The 22334-nt window shown below is 37.1% G+C and overlaps 1 protein-coding gene across 3 annotated transcripts in view; it reads left to right on the forward strand.

The window, feature by feature from the left end:
* ETFA (electron transfer flavoprotein subunit alpha) overlaps nt 1-22334 on the forward strand; it is an 87665-nt gene that overhangs the window by 51025 nt on the left and 14306 nt on the right. Inside the window, exon 10 of one of the 3 annotated variants that reach the window (XM_034994637.1) lies at nt 7370-7442. The exons of the other annotated variants lie outside the window; for them this stretch is intronic. Within the exon in view, the coding sequence (XP_034850528.1) occupies nt 7370-7393 (24 nt within the window). The 3' untranslated portion in view covers nt 7394-7442. Of the gene's footprint in view, nt 1-7369; nt 7443-22334 lie in introns of those variants that run through there. 3 annotated transcript variants of the gene reach the window in all.

Here is a 22334-nt window from a genome sequence, read left to right on the forward strand (position 1 = left end):
ATTTTTCAGGTTTTTTTTAAACTGAGTATGTGGCCTTGAAGAATGCTGTGACAACTAGTTCAGTTTGGTGTGGCTGTCTGGACTAATGCAGACAGTAGTTTTACCCACTATTGTTTTTCTGCATCATCAGTGCAAAGGTCAATACAGTTTTTCCAGGAAAAATAATGAGATTCAAAAAAGTTATTTAACCCTGAGTACTTATTTGAGCACCATTCTTTTTGCCAAGCATTCACATAAAGGAATTCTTAAATGATTAGTTGGTATTGATTCTGGACAAATACAACTAAAACACAAAACAAAGCTGCAACTCCAAACTGTCTTCTCTGTTAATATTAGCCGGGCAGCTGAGAAGCCACCTTGCACATCTCTAATGCAGGGGTCCCCAGGGTTTTAAGCAGGGTACGTTTTTCAAATTGGTGGTTCTCTCTCTGGAATTGTTTTCTTCCTTTCCAGCTAACGTGGCAGCCACAAATTTGTTTGTGTGTTTCCTGAACTAGTAAGACTGCAGTTTCTATCCAAAGCGACTGCTTTCTGATTGGCTTTTATCCCCTGTGGGAAATCTGCAAATGCCCCAAGGGAGAAAGTAGTGGTATGAGTTAGACTCATCTTGTGCTTCCCTCCCCTACAGAAGTCGGCCTTCTTAAATGCTGCCTGTCTTGGTTGATCTCCAGAGTATTTAAGTAGTTGCTGTCTATATTTTAACAAGGTTTCGTAGTTTTTCTCTGCAGGAAGGTTTAGTCTGATATAAGCAGTTCCCTCAGGACCACGTGCAGGAGTCCTAAGGCCCAGAGTCAAATGCATTACTTCATATGTGCTCTGATGAGTACAGAATTAGATTATTATCTTCCTAAATAATATTTTAATTAATGCTACTTAATATTGCATTAGGTTTTTGGCAGGCATATCCCACTGTTGGCATGTATTACACTTGTGGACATCCAAACTCTCAGTTTTCTCCTTCACCCATATTTTATTGTCTGTTAAACCCATGTCTCCATTGTCTAATAATTGTTCTTTGTGTTTAAAGCTGAACACTGTCGTTATTAAATTTGGGTTTTTGTTCTCCACCATTGAAGCCTCATGAATCTTTTAAAGCTTGATTTCTATTCACATTCCTCTCAACTTTACATTCTTTGAAGATCCTGTGTTCTATTTTGTTGCCATTCGGTAATAGCTATGAGAAGCATCACTGTGGTTCTCTCTGATGAAAACAGTAAGAAGTTCCCTATTCAAGTAAGGGGACCACAAAGGCAAATTTTGTTATCCTTACAAAACACTTTTATTACCGATTGTTTAAGAAAATGGGAAAATATATAATACCCAAAAGATGCCATGAATTTAGTTATACTTTTAAATATATTTTTATCATTCATAGCAGTTTACACATGCATATGGCAGACGATTGAACATACATAGAGAGAACAATTCCTGGTGTGTTTATGGATTCATGTTCCCTGCAAGAATTCAGACCTAGTGATGGGGAACCACTAATCTATCTACAGCTTACTGTTGCAACAAATTCTTCTATATTACTCCTCATTTTTTAATTAATTTTTTATTTGGAAATAATTTCAAACTTAACAAAAAGTTCAAAATTAAAAATAGTACAGTGTCTGTGTATACACATATACACACAGGTTTTTTTTTCCTGAACATATGACAGTAACATCATGACCCCTAAATACTTTAGTGTGTATTTCGCTTATTTATTTATTTGAGAGAGCAGGCACAAGTATGGGGAGAGGGAGAGGGAGAATCTCAAGCAGACTCTCTGCTAAGCATGGAGCCCAACATGGGGCTCAATCTCATAACACATGAGATCATGACCTGAGCTGAAATCATGAATCAGACGCTTAACCGACTGAGCCACCCAGGTGCCCCTTTTAGTGTGTATTTTCTAAGAACAGAAATATTCTCTTACACAACCAAAGTACACTTACATCCTCTGTTTGGATTTTGTCAATTTAAATTCTAATTTGTCTTCCATATTCTAATGGGATATGCCAGTTTTATCATTTAGTTTCATAATGCTCATTATAGTATTGTCCCATCTCCATACAGAATCCAGTTTAGGGTCAGGTATTGCATTTAGTTGTCATAGCTCTTTAACCTTTAGTCTCGTGGTTGTAGTAAGGAGTAACTCTCACTTCTTATTTAGCCTCAGTCTTAGGCCTTCTGTACCCTTCTTAGTGTTCTACTCCTATTCCCCACCCCCCTAGCTGTAGTAGCCAAACTGCTTTTTGTCTCTTCATGGGAGGTACTGGTTGACAGTTTGGTCTTGAGAAAACTCAGATGGAAGATAAAGGTTGGAGATACGTTAAAACTAGGAGAGACGTTTTTAAAGAAAATAAATTCTGTATCATTCTATTCATTTGCCAGATTTAGTCTGCAAATTTGGCACTAGGTTTTCTAGAAGCCAGTTCATATTGGGAAACAAGATCAGTGTCCTGATTTATAGTGTCCCTAAGGTAAAAACAAACTAATTGCACATGGGAAGCATAATTTGGCCTGATAGCAAGATCAGAGAGAGAGAGATTTATCCCTTGAGCCCTTACAAAGAGGACCCTATTGATTAACATCCTCAACAATGTCTTTACTATAAATAGGACAGTGGTTTCATAAGGATGTTGTTTTTTTTTTATAATGTCCCTCAATGTCAGCCAATTGCCTAATATTTAAGTGCATTTCCATAAGGGCCCAAAATTATTTGGTTTGGGGCTTGCTGCTCTGACTTTTCCAGGATAAAATTTCATAGTAGTGACTTAGTTGTAGAACCCTTCAGATGAAATCTTGTCAGGAATCCCCATGGATAATAGGAAAAGTGGAGTTGCAGTGGAGGGGTGTAACCTAGAGTGTTGCTAACATAGCTCTTTCCCTTCTCATTTTTCTGAAAGAGTCTCTATGGCCCCTCTGCAGAATGATTAGAGCCCTGAGCACATTTTAAAAACCACTTGTCCAGGAAAAACTGGTGGATTGCATAGCCTCAGTTTTCCACAAATAGATCTTCTGAACTGACTTTTGCTTTTGTCCTCTGTTAGTATATATCAACATTATCTTAAATTGTACCAATTTTAGAAACTCCTTATTTAGTACTATTTCCCTTATTCTCAGTTGCTGATCTTTCCTTCTACTTCATAAGTCAACTTACTGTCCTCTCTATAAAAGCAAAACAATACAACTTAACCTATGTACATCAAAGAAAGAGGTGAGCCTTTTCTAATTTAATGCTCATTTCTCTACCTGTGTCCTTGGATCCCATTACTTCCTACCTCCTTTGGGACAGTATTCCATTATTTACCCCTGTGTTCTGGGTTCAGAACCTCTCCCTCCTGCTCCTTTTTTTATAATCTTAAAAAGGAAAATTCTTTGTCTACCCAGCAGCCTCTTTTCTCTACTAGCTACCTCCCTTTTCATCTCTCTTGGTACGCTAAGCTTGAAAAAGTAGCTTACGTTTGCTAAATCCACTTTGCTTCCCATTCTTTCCTATTTATTTAAAAAATTTATATGTATATAAAGAATATATATACAAAAGATATTTTATATATATATGAATATATATAAGGAATATAAAGAATACAGTATACACCTTTGTTTTTACTACCAAATTTAAGAAACAATATTATAATACAGTTGAAAGCCCCTATGTACTTTCTTTAATACACATCCTTCCTTTCCCTCAAAAGTAATCATTACCTAAATTTGATGATGATTTCAATACATTTCACTTTTACTGTATATCTACAGTTCCCTAAACAGTATATTGCTGAACTTTTCAACTTGAGTACCGTGAATGATTTACAAGTGTGCTGAGATGTTGATCCTCTCAGCCTTTGGAACAGGAGACATTATGACTAGACTTGTTCACGTAGCCCAGGGTACCACACACATGCTGCCATTGTTTGTGTGCCATGATATAAAAAAATTAGGAAACACTGATAGGTAACATTGTTTTGTATACATTTTGTTTTGTTTTTGTTTTGGGTTTTTTTGTATACATTTTTTTAACTTTATAGCAACAGCATACTGTATGTGTTCTTTGTTTTTTTTAGTCAATCTTATGTTTGTGAGATTCATCCATTTTAATTCAGGTAGCAGTTTTTCATTTGTGTTTCATTAATGTATGGTATCCTATTATAGAAATATGTCACACGTCACCCATTTTCCTAATACTGGATCTTTATTTAGGTAGTCTATAATTCCTGCTGTTACAAATAATGTTACTGGAAGGGGCGCCTGGGTGGCCCAGTCGTTAAGCATCTGCCTTCGGCTCAGGTCATGATCCCAGGGTCCTGGGATCGAGCCCCGCATCAGGCTCCCTGCTCTGCGGGAAGCCTGCTTCTCCCTCTCCCACTCCCCCTGCTTGTGTTCCCTCTCTCTCTGTCTCTCTCTCTGTCAAATAAATAAATAAAATCTTAAAAAAAAAAAAAAAGAAAGAAACAAATAATGTTACTGGAAGATTCTTACATCTCCTTGTATGTTAGTGTTTCCCTAGGGAAGTACGCCTGAGAGAGAAACTGCTCAATTATAGGAAATGTTCAGCTTTCCAGATGTTGATGAAGGGTCAACCAAAGTAGCTATACTTATGAGCAGTTTATAAAACTTACCTTTATTCCCATCCTTTTTGAACTTTGGTATTTTTGGTTTTTTAAAGTTTTGCCATTCTGGAGATAGATGGTAGTTCTGGAGATAGCAGTGATGGTTGCATGACAAGGTGAATATACTTAATGCCACAGAACTGCACTTAACAGTGATTAAAATGGTAAATTTTATGTAATGTATATTTGCCACAGCTTTTTAAAAAAAGCTGTACTAGTCTGATGGGCATGAAATCTCACTGTTTTTTGTTTTATCTGTTTTATTTGTTATTAGGCATCTTTATATTCTAAATGGGTTTTGTTTGTTTTATTTTTTTTTAATATTTTATTTATTTGTCAGAGCGCAAACACACGTGCACAAGCAGGGGGAGTGGCAAGCAGAGGAAGAAGCAGGCTCCCCACTGAGCAGGGAGCCCGATCCCAGGACCCTGGGATCATGACCTGAGCTGAAGGCAGATGCTTAACCGACTGAGCCACCCAGGCGTCCTAAATGTCTGTTAATGATTTTTTCCCCCTGAATTTCCTGTTCATATCTTTTTGCCCATTTTTCTGTTGAATTTTTTTTTTCTTACCGGTTCTTGGAAGTTTTGTTTTGTTTTTTTTTTTTAAGATTTTATTTATTTATTTGACAGAGACACAGAGAGAGAGGGAACACAAGCAGGGGGAGTGAGAGAGAGAGAGAAGCAGGCTTCCCGCGGAGCAGGGAGCCCAATGCGGGGCTCGATCCCAGGACCCTGGGATCATGACCTGAGCCGAAGGCAGACGCTTAACGACTGAGTCACCCAGGTGCCCCGGGTTCTTGGAAGTTTTTAATTAAACGTTTTAGTTACTAATCTTTTGTTGATTATGTGTGTTGCATAAATTTTCTCTCAGTTTTTAGCCAGCTTTTCCTTTTTTAAAAAATTATGTCTTTTGATAAACAGAGCTTTTAATTTTAATGTGGTTGAACTTATTTTTTTCCTTTATAGTATCTACAGTCTGTTTTAGGAATCTTTCCTAAGACAGGGTCATAACGATATTCACCTGTATTTTTTTATTAAAGTTTTATTTTTCAAGATTTTATTTTTGAGAGAGATAGTGAGCATGAGTGGGGCGGGTGGTGGGGGGCACAGAGGGAGAAGCAGATTCCCTGCTGAGCAGGGAGTCTGATGCAGGACTCAATCCCAGGACCCTGGGATCATGACCTGAGCCAAAGGCAGACCCTTAACTGACTGAACCACCTAGGTGCCACTTTTTTCCCTATAACTTGTAAAGTTTGCTTTGCACATTTTGGTTTTTAATCTACTTGATTTGGTTTTTATGTTTGATGTGAAGTAGATACTCAGTTTTATCCTCCTATAACTAATCTTTGATTACACATTCTCTTTCTCCTCCACCGGTCTCTAGAGTCACCTCGTACATGTTTATATACATGCACAGGTCTATTGCTGGGCTCTCTGCCTATCAGTCAGTTGTTTGTCGTTGTATCAGTACTACACCTAAAGCTGTAGTAATAATATTACCTAGTTGGGCAATTCCTCTCTCCTCTGTTCTTCAGAACTGTTTAGCTATTCTTGGCTCTCTGCCTTTCTCTTGCAGTTTTAGAATTAGTTTGTCAAACTCCACAGTTGAAGTTTTGATTGGAAATGTAAGTTTGTCTTATCCAAATTTGGTGTGATTTTTGAAAGTGTGTAGTTGATGAAATTCAGAGAGCCCAAATCTCTATTTTATTTTTTTAAAAGAGAAAATTAATAACTAGTTCCCAATCCACCCAAAAACCTTAAATAATAAAAATACACCAAGATTTTCAACATAATATAAAATATTTAAAATCAATTACTTAGTTGTTTCACACTTACTATAAACTCATTAGTATGTTTCTGGACAGAATTCAGTGATACTGGACAGTGTCAGATATTTCTTCTGTGCTACTCCAAACATGTACGAATTGTAATGTGAATAAATAATGAAAAAATATGCTAAAGATACATGATGAAGGCAAATAATTCTTAGCTAATAACCAAGGTCATTTAAAAATGATAATTTACTGATTGAGGACTTGCCTGGGTGAGATTTGGTAGTGCAAATTGGGAGAGTTAAGTGGTGAGTCAGGGTGTGCGGGAAGGAGTTGGTAAAGGGGCTCACATTCAGATGCTGAGAGGTGATGGGCTGTTTTCTCTTCATGGCTCCTGAGACTCCAGAAATAGATGCTCTGAATCATTGTCCAAAGACTGCAGTTAAGCAACAAGATGAAAAAAATCTCAAAATAGATACCTCCTTGTGTTCTCGTTACTTGTAGTTATACAGTGTGAGCATGAGATATGATCCTGTCAGTTAAATAGCTGAGACACAACTGCTGAGTGGACACAGCAGTCTCTCTGAGATTCATAAGCACTTTAAATGTGCACTCATGCAAATTCATTATAGTTTTTAAAAAAAATTTATTTGATTAGTGACTTCTGGATTTGAGAAGTACAAGTTGTAGTAAATACTCAGAAGCAAAAATTCCTCCAAGTGAGGAACTGTGGATGCATAGATTAATTTGGGGAGAGTTGATATCTTTGCAATATTTAGTCTTCTATACAACATGATTTTATTTCTTCCATTTATTTAGGTAGTTTTATAATTTCTTTATAAATGTAGATAGATAAATAGGAATGCAATTTATGTTTATATATTGCTTTTATTAATTTATCTGTAGATTCTTGGGTGTTGTACATACATAGTCATGTCTTCTGGGAATAATGAAATTTTGTTTCATCCTTTTGTTTAATTTTTTTTTCTTACTATGTCAGCTGTGCCTCCCTGGACGTTGTTAATGGAAGTGGTGATGATAAACATCCTGTCCCTTATTTTCCAGTAATTTCTAATAGGTTTCACCACTAGGTATGATGTTTGCTATCTCTTTTTAGTAGATATCTTTTATGAGATTAAAGAAGTTTTCTATAATAGTGTCATATAACAGTTGCTTGGTTGTGTAACTTAACTTTCACTTCTGTGTACCACAGTTTCTTCAGCTATATCATGGTGATAATGAATGTCTCTACCTCATGGGAAATTGTGAAGATAGAATAAGTATATGTAAAACACTTAAAACCATACCTGGCGTATAGTATAAGTACTATGTGTTAGCTATTTTTACAGTTACAAATCCTTGTTTGCTGAGAGATTTTTTTGTTCTGAAATCATGAACAGGTATCGCAGTCTTACTCTATAACTCATATTTGACAGTCTCATTGGATTTTTTTAGGACATTAATTAGTATTTGTTGAGCTCGGTGGAGTGACGTGTTTATGCTATGACTAGAATTTAATTCGAATGACTTTGTAAGCCTTGGCATATATAATGGTAGTTCCCGTTTTACATTTTTCTCTGGATTGCCTTTTAGAAGCTCTGTTTGTGACTTAACCTTCCTGTGCATCCAAACATAAGCATACTGCAATGATTAAAGAATCTGTTACCTACTGCCAGGGAAATGTCTTTTTACACTTAGTGCAACTTCTCAGTGGAAGTAGATTACTTTGTCTATATTTTGGTATTTTACTAACAGATCAGTGGTCTGTTTATAACTCTGAGAGTAGATGAATAGTTACTAGGTGAACAAGCAGTTTGGGGGAATTTACCAATACAAGAAATTTTGTGTTGGGGGTTCTCTTTTGAAAATTCTCTAATGTTGAAAAGTCTGTGTAGGAACAAACTTGATAGAGTTATTTGTATACAGCTGGGACTGACTTTATGGACTGCTTTTCTGACTTGCTAAAAAGCTAAAGATTGACAAGCTCTTTCATATTGCATTATCCAGCTTGGCTTTTAACTCCAGGAGAACTGTGTTCACAAATTGATGCTCTATTCCTTTGGGGTTGGTATAGAAGCATTAAATTGTACTAAAATATTCATATGTGAGTGCATTTAGCTGAAAGCAATTGATGTTCTATTCCTAAGAGGGCCGAGAGAACTGCTGTATGGACCTGCAGTCCAGAAAACACCCTAAGCATGCTTCTTAAAGGTAATTATGTGGCCTGGATGATCAGAGTCCTGACGATGAAGTTTAAAATGACAAAGGAGAAGTTGTAGAATTTATAAACTGAGGTTAGGTAGTATAAATTGTTCAGTTGTGCAGTAAAAATCTTTTTGCTAAAAATTAGTTCTGATTGTATCTTTGCATTCAAATTGTAGCTTTGATTTCTTAGCTAATTTTTATTAGACTGATTTCTTTAAACATTTATTCCAGAGGACCAATATCAGTGAAGTTTTTTATTCATTTCCATTTTATATATAAGGTTGAAATTTTTAAGTTTTGGAGAGTCTTGAATTCTTTTTTCATATATAGCTGTTTAAAAGCATGCCACTGTTATGATAAGTTGACATGTCGTATAGGCAGTCCATCTAATTTCACAGCTGGCATGAAAGTCGATGAGCGTAGACAACAGATCTTTGTCTTAGCTATCTTTATGTGGTAACTGGAAAGGAATAAAACTACTCTAAATTTCTATTCTTATTCTAATTGTATTTTTGGTTCTTTCACATAAATGCTAATTTATTGTCTCATAAATAGCTTCAGATGTGATAAACATGCACATGAATGTCGGAGAACATGAGACACTGTGATAGAAGGAAATGTTTATTTAATGGATAATTGATCATTTAGCCTATGTACTTCAGTCTTTTTTTCACTTTAGGGCCAAAGATATGAAAACTTAAAATCTTGTACAAAAGAATATTTGAAAAACTTAGTCTAATTATTTTTATATATATAATTAATATATAATGTTATATATTAATATTAACTAAATTTAGTCTGAAAAGGAATTTGGAAAGTGGTATAGTGTTTGGGACAAAAGCGTGTATTCCATTTCCTTGAAGTGAGATTACTTAGAGGGTCTCTAGTTAGGTTGGGTGAATAGTAAATTTATTATTTTCTTATAGGCACTTTCCTTTTCCACATTACTAGCACCACTAAAATTCTTATAACTTTAGAAAGTACTAAAAGGAGTCTTTGTGTAACTTGGACTGAACTTCACAACTCTGGTCGCCTTTTTTTTTTTTAAGTAAACTTTACTTTTGAGAACAGTTTTGGCTTTACAGAAAATTTGCAAAGATACTCCAGAGAATTTCCATAAATCCTGTACTTGGTTTCCCCTATTTTTGTTGATATTTTTTTTTAATGTTATATGAACTGTTTATTTTTGATAATTGTCAAAACCACAAAATTCTAGAACTTAAGTTTTTTGAAGGTGGAGAATTGTGTGAAGGCTCTGTCAAGGTGATAACTTTCTTTTTAAAGATTTTTTATTTATTTTTTGACAGAGAGATAGAGAGAGAGGGAACACAAGCAGGGGGAGTGGGAGAGGGAGAAGCAGGCTACCCGCTGAGCAGGGAGCCTGGTGCAGGGCTCTATCCCAGAACCTTGGGATCATGACCCAGGCTAAAGGCAGGTGCTTGACGACTGAGCCACCCAGGCGCCCCAAGGTGATAACTTTCTAATGACTTTTTTATTGTGGTAAAATCTAATAAAATTTGCCATTTTAACCATTTTTGAGTGTACAGTTCAGTGGCAGTAATTACATTAACAGTGTTATGCAACCATCACCATCTATGTCCAAAATTTTTCATCACCCCAGGGCGCCTGGGTGGCTCAGTTGGTTAGGTGACTGCCTTCAGCTCGGGTCATGATGCCAGGGTCCTGGGATCGAGTCCCACATCTGGCTCCCCCTGCTCTGCGGGGAGCCTGCTTCTCCGAACTCTGCCTCTTCCTGCCATTCCCCCTGCTTGTGCTCTCTCTCTCTGTCAAATAAATAAATAAAATCTTAAAAAAAAAAAGACAAAACCAGAATTTTTCATCACCCCAAACTGAAACCCTATACCCATTAAACAGTAACTCCATTCCCTCCCACCCCAGTCCCTGCTAATCTCTCATCTACTCTGTCTCTGTGGTTTTGCTTCTGCTAGATAATTCATAAAAGTGGAATCATAACAGTATTTGTCCTTTTGTGAATGTCTTATTTTAGTTATGTTTTCAGATTTCATTTATGTTGTAGCATGCATTAGAACTTCATTCCTTTTTATGATTGAAAAATATTCCATTAATATTCCATGAATATTCCATGTTTATTTATCTGCAGGTGGATACTTGGGGGTTGTTTTGTTTTCACCTTTTGGCTATTGTGAATAATGCTGCCATGAACATTCACATACAAGTATATGTTTGAGTCTGTTTTCAGTTCTTTTGGGTTTATATCTAAGAGTAGGATGGCTGGGTCATATGGTAATTCTGTGTGTAGGTTTTTGAGGAATGGCCAAACTGCTTTCCTCTGGTTACTTTGTAGCTCTCATGAGGTCCTTGGCATAGAAGTTATCTTAAGAATTTTAGAGTAAAGATCAAGAAATGCTATGCAGAAGCAATGCCTAACTCTTCTTAGTAATTTTAGGAAAGAGACAGCTTGGTGAGGGAAAAGAATACTGCTTGGAAGTCAGGTCCTAGTGCCATCTCTATTTTGTGGGGCCTCAATTTTTTCATTGATAAAATAAAGCAATTACATAGGTAATCTCAGAGGTGCCTTACTACAAAATTCTACGTAGGTATATATAATTCTAACTGATTTCGATCAATTAAAAAACCTTGCTGACAAAAAATTTGATAATCAAAGTTTTTATTTGACCTGCTAAAATGCGAAGCTTTGTAAATAGACTGATTCTATATCTAAGTGTTTTGATGGTATATTCCCAAATATTTCAGTGTAAATTAATCATCTGAATAATTTTAGCAAAGTATATAATAATAAACTTGGCTTTCTATTATTCCAAGTATGCTTGAGGAATATTTTCCCACAGTGGAAAATCTGTGAATTAGCATAGAAGTGAACTAGGCAAATGCTGCACATTTAATTGCAAAATAGCTAAATATTAAAAAATTTATTTTATTTTAAATATTTTATTTATTTGAGAGAACACGAGAGCAAGAGAAATTGACAGAATGAGTGAGGGGAGGGGCAGAGGGAGAAGCAGACTCCCTGCAGAGCAGGGAGCCCGATGTGGGACTCGATCCCAGGACCCTGGGATCATGACCTGAGCTGAAGGCAGGCGCTTAACTGACTGAGCCACCCAGGCGCCCCTAAAATTGATGGTACTTTTTTATATATAAATTTAAGTTAGCTGTTCATCTAATCTCATCTTGTGTTAGTGATTTTTCTCTAAAATAAATATATTTATTGCACTTTTATAGACTAGTGGCTTCAGTTAAAAGCATATTACTTTTATGTACTGTCATAATATTGAGTTATTTGTAGTATAGTAGAAAAAGTACTGAATTTATTTTTTTTAAAGCGTTTTTTTTTTTTTAAGATTTTATTTATTTATTTGACAGAGAGCGATACAGCGAGAGAGGGAACACATGCAGAGGGAGTAGGAGAGGGAGAAGCAGGCCTCCCCCTGAGTGGGGAGCCCGATGCGGGGCTCAATCCCAGGACCCTGAGATCATGACCTGAGCCGAAGGCAGATGCTTAACGACTGAGCCACCCAGGCACCCCAAAAGTACTGAATTTAAAATCAAAGGGATTGAGTTAAGAAGCCAACCTTTTACTAGGTACACTATACATAACCTTGGACAACACACAGCCTGCCTGAAGCTGTGCTTTTTCTTCTATAAAATGGGAGTAATTCCTATCCTATAGAGTTACTGTCATAGTTATGTGAGATAATGTCTGTAAAGTACAGCGTGGTTACCAGAATATCATAGACAATTCATGTAACTGTGATGATTAGTATGCCATCTTGACTCCTGATAAAAACCTGAGCTAGTCCTAGTATAGAAGTATTATCTAATGGCTGGGACGTATGTTCAGCTTTAAATCAAGAGTATGGGTAAAGTCCTCCATTGTAAAACTTAGTTTAGCCATAATCCTGCCTGAGACTTCATAACACAGGCATAGAGCTGTTGGAGAAAAGAGCCACAGATAGTTGTGCTTTGTGTTTTGGGGCCTCCTCCAAAAAGAGAAGAGACTTAACACAATTTGGCAAACAGAGGAAATAGTTTGGCCTTCTAAGTGAGCAACAGGATGAAATATAGCAATACTAATGCACAGGAGACTTGCAGTAATTAGAAAGTATAGTTTGGTTAATCTACTTCTCAGAGATGTTCATTATTTGCTATGATAAATTACATTTAACTCCTAACCTGGCATTTGTCCTATGTATGTGTGTTGTGTTTTAGCTGTAACAGTTGCTGCTTAAGGTAATGCCTCTGTAGTCTTCTAAAGGAGAAGGTTGAGAAAGCATTTGCCATTTTGGGAAACTGTTGTCCTATCTGAAGCCGTCGTAAGGTTATTGTTTTTGAGTGCATAACATTGGATCTCTGAGCTCTGGAATTACTTAGAGGATGTCTTTTAAAATTTTTATCTTTGAAGAAATGTAGTTTTTTATGTTCCTTCCTCATCTCTATCTAGAAAGGAAGACTGTTGGTAGAAAAGAAATTTTAAACCTGATTTTTAAAGAGATGAAACAATATTGGCTTGGCTTTTCTGCTCGGAAAGCTTCACATTTAACTACTCCACTCATATTCATATTTCATATAAACAAAAAAATGAATGTTTAAATCTTTCTACTTTGTTTAAAGTAAAGCAGATCTAAAGTGGCTGCAGGCAGAATACTGTCCAATTCCAGAAAAACAGTGAATGTATGAGTTTACATCACAAACTCATGTAATTTCAACTTCATATATATATTTGTTTATATATATACACAGATTTTGTTTTGTTTTTAGAGGGAGAGAGCATGCAAGTCAGGCGGAAGGGCAGAGGGAGAGGGAGAGAGAATCTTAAGCATGGAGTCCAACATGGGGCTTGATCTCAAGACCCAGAGATCATGATCTGAGCCGAAACCAGAGTCACCCAGGCGCCCCATATATATATATATGTTTTATATGACCAATATGGTATGTCTTGGTACCTGAATCTGTGGTATGTATCTCCATATAAGATTGTGTTAGAATCTTGTAAAGAAATTTACCCCAACTTTCTAAGGCAGCCAGCACTGTCTAGAAAGTTGGGCAGAATTTCCAACTTTATTGCTAGTACTATATGCAATAAAGAAACTACTAAGTATCGATGAAAAGAAATTTTCCCAATACATTATCCCAGAAAAATCACATCAGATTAATAACAACTTCCTTGAGGTGGTGGTTGCCACTTTAAAGTGGAATATAGATAATAGTTGGCTGTCTTATGCTTTCTAGTTTAAAGATTTAGTGATCATTTAGTAATAATAATAGCATAAACAATAACATCTAACCTATTTTGAACACTTCACATGCATTGAGTTATTTAATGATCACAACAGTCCTATTAGCTACAGTTTATCGCCATTTTACACATGAGATTGAGATTTTGAGAGGTTAAATAACTTGCCTGAGAACATAGAGGGTATGTGGAACAGTCAGGATCTGAACCCATCTCTCTCTGATCTTATTTATTTGGTTATAATAGTGATTGAATAAATGTAGTGGTTTTGTATACTTGATTATTTTCAGCTTTCTTTTTTTAAGATTTTTATTTATTTGAGAGAGAGCGAGCATGAACAGAGGGGAGGGGCAGAGGGAGAGGGACAAGCAGACTCCCCACTGAGCAGGCAGCCCTATGCAGGGCTTGATGTGGGGCTCAATCCCAGGACCCCGGGATCATGACCTGAGCCAAAGTCAGATGCTTAACCGAGTGAGCCACCTAGGGGCCCCTCGTTTTCAACTTTCTTGAATTGAGATCTTAGCTCACTAATTTTCTATAATCCTTGTTTCCTAATATAAAAATTTTAAAGGTATAAATTTTTTTTGTATTACTTTAGCTGCATCCTACAATTCTGATAAGCTTTGCCTTTTTTTGGTGTTTCATTCCAAGTATTTTTAAATTTCTATTTAAAAAAATTTTTTTTACTCAGATTATTTAGATACTTTTTTTTTTGAAAAGTGTGTTTTTAAGGATAGATTTTTCAGGTCCTTCTAGAGTTTTAAGAAAAATTATAACTTACAAGAGGATAAAATTTGGTAGTTTCTTTTCAGAGTATAAATTTACTGTATTAAGCCAGTGGTTTTCATCTGCTTCTGGCTTTCCTGTAATGGTCCACACTACCTAAAATTTGATGGACTTTTGTCATCTATTTGTGACTGTCTTGGCTGCCCTCTTGTTTCATCCTGCTGCTTCTCATGCTGGTCTTCAGCTTTGTTACACTGCGGACTTTCCTTTTTGGTTCTCTCTCAGAGTTTAAAACAACCTATAAATAATCTTGTTCTGAGCCAATACAAGCAAAGCAGACACATGAGACTAATATCATTTTATCTTTAGATCTACTGTCAGACCATGTGCCATAGTAACCTTGTAGAGTTTATAAGAAACCTGTTCTTTAGCTTATTCTAAAATTATCTTGGATCTGTGCTGTCCAGTATGATAACCACTAAGCTACATGTGGCTGTTGAGCACTTGAGATGTAATTAGTCTGAATTGAGATGGCATTATTAAAATTAGCTTTATTTGTTTGTTTTTTTATTTTATTTAGTGTGGCTATTAAGCTTCATTAAGCTTAGTCAGTTAAGCTCCTGGGTGGCTCAGTCAGTTAAGCTTCTGCCTTTGGCTCTGGTCCTGATGTTCTGGGATCAAGCCCCGTGTTGGGTTCCCTGCTTAGTGGGGAATCTACTTCTCCCTCTGCCTCTGCCCTCCACTCATGTGCTCTCTCTCTGGCACTCTCTTTCTCTCAAATGGATAAAATCTTTAAAAAATTTTTAAAAATTAAATATGTGGCTCACGTTATAAATCTTTTTTGGATTTAATAACAGCGTTAGACAAAAATCACAATGTGCAAGTAAGAGACCACTTTCTCCTTAGCTTCTGCACTAAAATCCTCTGGAGAGTAGGACTCAGATAATACCTCTAGGAATTCCAGGTTTCCTGCACAAGGTTTGGGTTAAGCAGGAGTGATGTTCATTCTTTGTGAAGAAAGTAACCAAAACTCAAATCACCTATCAGAGAATACTCTGGCCATGTTGATTCCACAGGCTGGTTAAATTTCTGTAAAAGTATTTAAGATTTCATTCCAGTCATCTTTCTGTTTATCAGACATGCAGGTTTGTCATTTAGTTAGGACAACAAAACCTGCTTTTAAAAGCTTGTTTTGAAAAAATTAAATAAAAGCTTGTTTCGTCTGAAGGACTAAGGGAGCCAGAGCAGATGGGATAAGCTGCAAAAGTGGGTTCCTGTTTGGCAGAGAGTAGAAATGACCTCAGAGGAATGTCATCCCCTGTTCTGCTTCCTGCTTCCAGAGACCTTTCCACTTCTCAGTGGCAGGTACTGAAAGCATTTGCATAAGAGAGCAGAGCTCTGTCATACTTTGATTTTTCCCCCTAGATTGGATTATAGACTTTTTTATTTTTTATTTTTAATATAATTTTATTTTGGTAAGTGACTTGTGTCTAATTATAAAAAAGTAATTCCAAGATTATATCTCCAATAAATCTTTTCCCTCCTAGGATAATCTAAAATATCCACTTTTCTCTTAACACTTTCCCTTTCTTTTTTTAATAGTAATTTCAATTTTTTAAATTACTATTATGTTATGTTAATCACCATACATATTACATCATTAGTTTTTGATGTAGTGTTCCATGATTCATTGTTTGTGCATAACACCCAGTGCTCCATGCAGTACGTGCCCTCCTCAATACCCACCACCAGGCTAACCCATCCCCCCACCCCCTTCCCCTCTAGAACCCTCAGTTCCTTTCTCAGAGTCCATAGTCTCTCATGGTTTGTCTCCCCCTCCAATTTCCCCCCCTTCATTCTTCCCTTCCTGCTATCTTCTTCTTTTTTTTTTTTTTTTTAACATATAATGTATTATTTGTTTCAGAGGTACAGGTCTGTGATTCAACAGTCAGGATTATAGACTTTTATTATTTTACCTTAACCTATGCTGTTAGACTGTGAGCTTCTTGAGGACATGGGACAAAGAATCACAGTTGTCTTTATATAGTACCTGTAAGGTATAACAGCAGTATCAACAACAGTAAAATCATAGTTAACTACTGTCTCTCAACTTTTTCCTGTTACGGCATACTTAGAAAATTATTGTGTTTGTACCACAGAGGATTCTGGATGCCCTGTACATACAACTTTTTTGTATGATTTAGGAGAAAAGTACCTCTTTCTCAAGTTACTTTACTGCCATCTGTTGGAAAATTATTGTAATAAAAATGAGTTCTGTAATGACTATGATGTAAGTGACACCTCCCTCCAGAGCTGTTCAGTTAGTAGCTCAGCTGTATGTGGCAGCCTTGAGACCACCCCAGGAGCCTAGTTGGCCAGCCAGTGGGCTGAGAGAATCAATATTTGAGCAAAACTCAAGGCACATGAGTGTCTTGGGAAACTGGATGCTATGCTAAGGACTGAAGCCTCATTGTACCCTTTGAAGTAAGGATTCTTATAATCCCAGTTTTTCAGATGAGCAGGCAGAGGCATAGAGAGGATAAATAGCTGGCCTACAGTCCCGTGTCTATCAGGTGGCTGAGCTGGAATTTAAACATAGGCAATGAGACTCTAGAGCCTAGGTTCTTAACCACAGTAATATATTCCTCTTGCAAACTGGATGCAGCAGTTTCCAAGCCCTGTTCCTATTTTCATCTCAGCCCACTGTAAGGTGTTTTAGAGCCCTGCCCCTGAGTTCTTTGGATGAGTCTGCAGCTGTCAGTCTTTTTAGGTTTTGACAAAAGAAGAGGGATTTGTGCTTTCTTCTGCTGGTCCTTGTTTCTGTTGAAGTAAGTGCTGTCCCTTCTTTATATTTCAGAATAACCTCTGGTCCTCTTACTGCCCTGGTGGCTTTACTTCTTCCCACCAGTCCCCATTCTTCATTTGCAGAATGACAGCCAAAACTGCTGCCAACTCATGTAGGTTGATCTAATCTCACTTCTAGATTCCTTCCCTTTGTTAAGGCTCCTAGGATTTTATCTTCAGGACTAGCCCTCCTTACTTCTGTGTCTGCTCCTTTCTTTAATCCTACCTCTTTTTGAACCTTTAATTGCTGCCCCCTCCAAAATCACATCTCATTTTCTATCCAAATTATCTTACTTTCTGATTTTAGAAGGTAAGTGCCTCAGGGCAGGGATTGCCTTGTTATGTTGTGAAGCAGTGTCTAAAGTGCTCCATAAATTAGCATCTGTAGAGAGTTTTATACATACTAATTATTATTATTGAAATACAGAAATGCTTTCTGAGCCATAAAGAAGCATCCTAAGATAATAGTCTAATTGCCTGTACATGTTTTTTAAAAAAGAAGAAAAAAGTCTCTCTTCCTGCCTGAGAGAGCTATTAGATCTCAGAACAGATCTCAGATCAGCAGCCCAAATCCCAGGACTCTTTCTCGTTATTGTTTCAATGCTTTTATATTTATTCAGAGAACCATATTTGTAAGACAGTAAAATGAGGTCGTGTTGGTCATGTGAACCCATCTGGATCGCTTACTCTGGCCAGAGGGCAGGAATGGCCCTTTGGTTTGCTTTGGCCCAGTTTCTTTAATTTCCTTAGTGACATTTATGGTTAAAGTAATGGTATTCATTTCTCAGGGGTTTTAAAATACATTTCATTTATATTATATTTATGTAGATGTTTACTGCCAGAATGATCATTTTTTATTAGTATTTTATGATGCAAATGGAGCTTTTAAGACTTGTTGAATTTTAATGTAGACATGTATGTTAGAAGGGCTCATTTACAGAACTATTGATCTTTTCCAATGCTTGCTTTGAGAATGTACTTGGAAGAGTGGTTAGTGAGACAGTTGTCTATCTGGATGTTTGTCTTTCTAAATAACTTGCTTTGAAAATCTTGGCCTGGTTTTCCTGAATGTGATATTTAATAAGTATATTTTTTTGATTAACAATTTAATGATTGTCCTTTTAGGAAAGAAATGCTAGTCAGAATAGTGGAAATGATATTGAAATTATCAGTTGAAGTTACCTGTAAATCTTAAGTAAAAAATAGTGGTGCTTTTTCATAAAAAAGAAGCTGGTTTATCACTCATGGTAGTAGTGGCCATGTCTGATGAGAAGTATAACAGGGTCTTATTGCATTGTCCAAATGTAAATGGTCATAACAGACACATTGCATATGTTTAAGATAGAATCATGGAGCTTGGGATTTTTTTTTTATCCTCACCCATACATTTTACTTCCTACAGCCTAAGACCATGTTTTTAGACCAAATTGCACCTACTTACATTTAGGCTTTTCGTGATAACTATAGAGCAAGTTGAATTGGAAAACAAGCCCACCTCATTTTTAGATGATTGAACTCACTTTGGGGACTAGGTTGTCTCCTTTTCCAGGGTATATAGTGGTATCTTGCTGCTTTAGAAATAGTTGGACACTTTATGCCTTTATTTTTTTATTTTTTTAAAGATTTTATTTATTTGAGACAGAGAGAATGAGAGAGAGAGCACATGAGAAGGGGGGAGGGTCAGAGGGAGAAGCAGACTCCCTGCCGAGCAGGGAGCCTGATGCGGGACTCGATCCAGGGACTCCAGGATCATGACCTGAGCCGAAGGCAGTCGCTTAACCAACTGAGCCACCCAGGCGCCCTATGCCTTTATTTTTTAAAAAGATTTTATTTATTTATTTGACAGAGAGCGCACAAGCACGGGGAGCAGCAGGCAGAGAGAGAGGGAGAAGCAGGCTCCCTGCTGAGTGGGGAGCCTGACGTGGGGCTCAATCTCAGGACCCTGGGATCATGACCTGAGCCAAAGGCAGACGCTTAACCGACTGAACCACCAGGGGTACCCCCACTTTATGCCTTTAAAGATAAAGCCTGGGTATATACCATCCCCTGGCCTGGTCCTGTTGGAAAGAATTATAGGTTTTAAGCTGCTCTTATGAGCCAAGGGATCATCTGTTCTAGTGGTTCTTAGCTCTGGCTGCACATTAGAGTATCCTGGGGAACTTTTTTAAGAAGCTCCAATTTTGGGGCTATACCCCCTCTGTTTACAGTTGAGAAACTGAGAGAGGGGGAAATTGACTTGCATACAGCCACACACACTGAGGTGTTATGAAAAATCATAGCATTATTTACTGACATTATCCTCAAATCTTGGTTGAAATGCTCTCACAGACAGGAGTCCATCAAAATCCTAAAGGAGAACACAGGCAGCAACCTCTTTGACCTCAGCCGAAGCAACTTCTTCCTAGAAACATCGCCAAAGGCAAGGGAAGCAAGGGCAAAAATGAACTCTTGGGACTTCATCAAGATAAAAAGCTTTTGCAAAGCAAAGGAAACAGTCAACAAAACCAAAAGACAACCAACTGAATGGGAGAAGATATTTGCAAATGACATATCAGATAAAGGGCTAGTATCCAAAATCTATAAAGAACTCATCAAACTCAACACCCAAAGAACAAAGAATCCAATCAAGAAATGGGCAGAAGACATGAACAGACATTTCTCCAAAGAAGACATCCAAATGGCCAACAGACACATGAAAAAGTGCTCAATATCACTCAGCATCAGGGAAATCCAAATCAAAACCTCAATGAGATACCACCTCACACCAGTCAGAATGGCTAAAATTAACAAGTCAGGAAACGACAGATGTTGGCGGGGATGCGGAGAAAGGGGAACCCTCCTACACTGTTGGTGGGAATGCAAGCTGGTGCAGCCACTCTGGAAAACTGTATGGAGGTTCCTCAAAAAGTTGAAAATAGAGCTACCATATGATCCAGCAATTGCACTACTGGGTATTTACCCCAAAGACACAAAAGTAGGGATCCGAAGGGGTACGTGCACCCCGATGTTTATAGCAGCAATGTCCACAATAGCCAAACTGTGGAAAGAGCCAAGATGTCCATCGACGGATGAATGGATAAAGAAGATGTGGTATAGATATACAATGGAATATTATGCAGCCATCAAAAGGAATGAGATCTTGCCATTTGCAACAACGTGGATGGAACTGGAGGGTATTATGTTGAGTGAAATAAGTCAAACAGAGAAAGACATGTATCATATGATCTCACTGATATGAGGAATTCTTAATCTCAGGAAACAAACTGAGGGTTGCTGGAGTGGGGGGTGGGGTGGGAGAGATGGGGTGACTGGGTGATAGACACTGGGGAGGGTATGTGCTCTGGTAAGCGCTGTGAATTGTGCAAGACTGTTGAATCTCAGATCTGTACCTCTGAAACAAATAATGCAATATATGTTAAGAAAAAAAAAGAAGAAGAAGGTAGCGGGAGGGGAAGAATGAAGCGGGGGAAATCGGAGGGGTAGATGAACCATGAGAGATGATGGACTCTGAAAAACAAACAGGGTTCTAGAGGGGAGGGGGGTGGGAGGATGGGTTAGCCTGGTGGTGGGTATTGAGGAGGGCACATTCTGCATGGAGCACTGGGTGTTATGCACAAACAGTGAATCATGGAACACTTCATCTAAAACTAATGATGTAATGTATGGGGATTAACGTAAGAATAAAAAAAAGAAAAAAAAAAAGAAATGCTCTCACATTTTGGAGCGAGCAGTTGTTAAATCATAACGAGTGCAGAAAACAAGGTGGGACCACCTGACGCTGTCATTGATTTTAAAGTCTCTGCCCTGTAATAAAACTGAGTGTGACAAAGCCACCTTCAGTGCCTCCCTCGTTATTCATAGTGAGGAGAGACTGCTGTCCGTTGTGACAAAACCGTAGCATCAGTTTGGTTACATGGTAGATGAACCCCTACCCAAAGCATTGGGTTCATTTTATGTGTGGGGAAAAGCTTTTCAGTTAAAGCTTTAATTATATCTAGTAGACAGATACTATGTGTGTTCATTTTATGTGTGGGGAAAAGCTTTTCAGTTAAAGCTTTAATTATATCTAGTAGACAGAATGAAGCAGCTAAGCTTTTTAAATTAAGCACTTACTAGTTTTCCAAACATGGACACTTTAAATTTTTAGATAAAGGAGCAGAGAGCAGCAGTCAGTGGTCATGCTCTTTGTTATTACTGGGGGCAGAGGGTCAGAGGGGGGTGCAGATACTATCATCAATGTTTGCTTAGAAACTACAGTCTGGGAGTCCTTTTATAAACCTTGAAATACAGAGGTTTAGCCTAGTCCTTCAAGAAGTTTCTATTAGGGAGATTGTGTGTGCATGTGCACATGTATGTGTGTCTGTGTTTAGAACCTCTTAAGGCTGATTTGTACTTTTGTTTTTTTCTAAATATGAAGTTTAATAAATATATCTTAATTATCATCTTAACAAATATCCTTTTATGAGGAGGCAACAAGTCAAAATATATTTTAATACGCATGAGTATGTGTTTTATGTACATTGTGTATATATTGTGAATGGATATATATGGATATATATTGATATTGATAAATATACGTGTGTGTGTGTGTATAGTGAATGGATATATACAGAGTGATGTGTTAAAATGTGGTATCTAAATGAGCAGTCTAGACAAAAAGTGCTACCTCACAGGAAATTGTGAGATTTAAGTAAACAGTTGATGTAAAATGCTTAGCACATACTTCTCATTGATTTTCATTATCCGCATATTTATTATTATATCACCACTAGTGTAGGAATTCAGAGGAAAAAGAAGACTATGGGTTAGATCAGGGAAGGAGGAAAACATAATTTAAGTAAAACATATTGCATCTTTTTATTTAATTTATCTTTAGCCTAAGACTTGAATTGCTAATAGCAATACTGTGGAAGATACAATATAATATGTATAAGTACATATTAATGATATGGTCTCT

The sequence above is a fragment of the Mirounga leonina genome, unplaced genomic scaffold (assembly GCF_011800145.1).
Source record: "Mirounga leonina isolate KUSES-001 unplaced genomic scaffold, KU_Mleo_1.0 Mir_91, whole genome shotgun sequence".
Lineage (NCBI taxonomy): Eukaryota > Metazoa > Chordata > Mammalia > Carnivora > Phocidae > Mirounga > Mirounga leonina.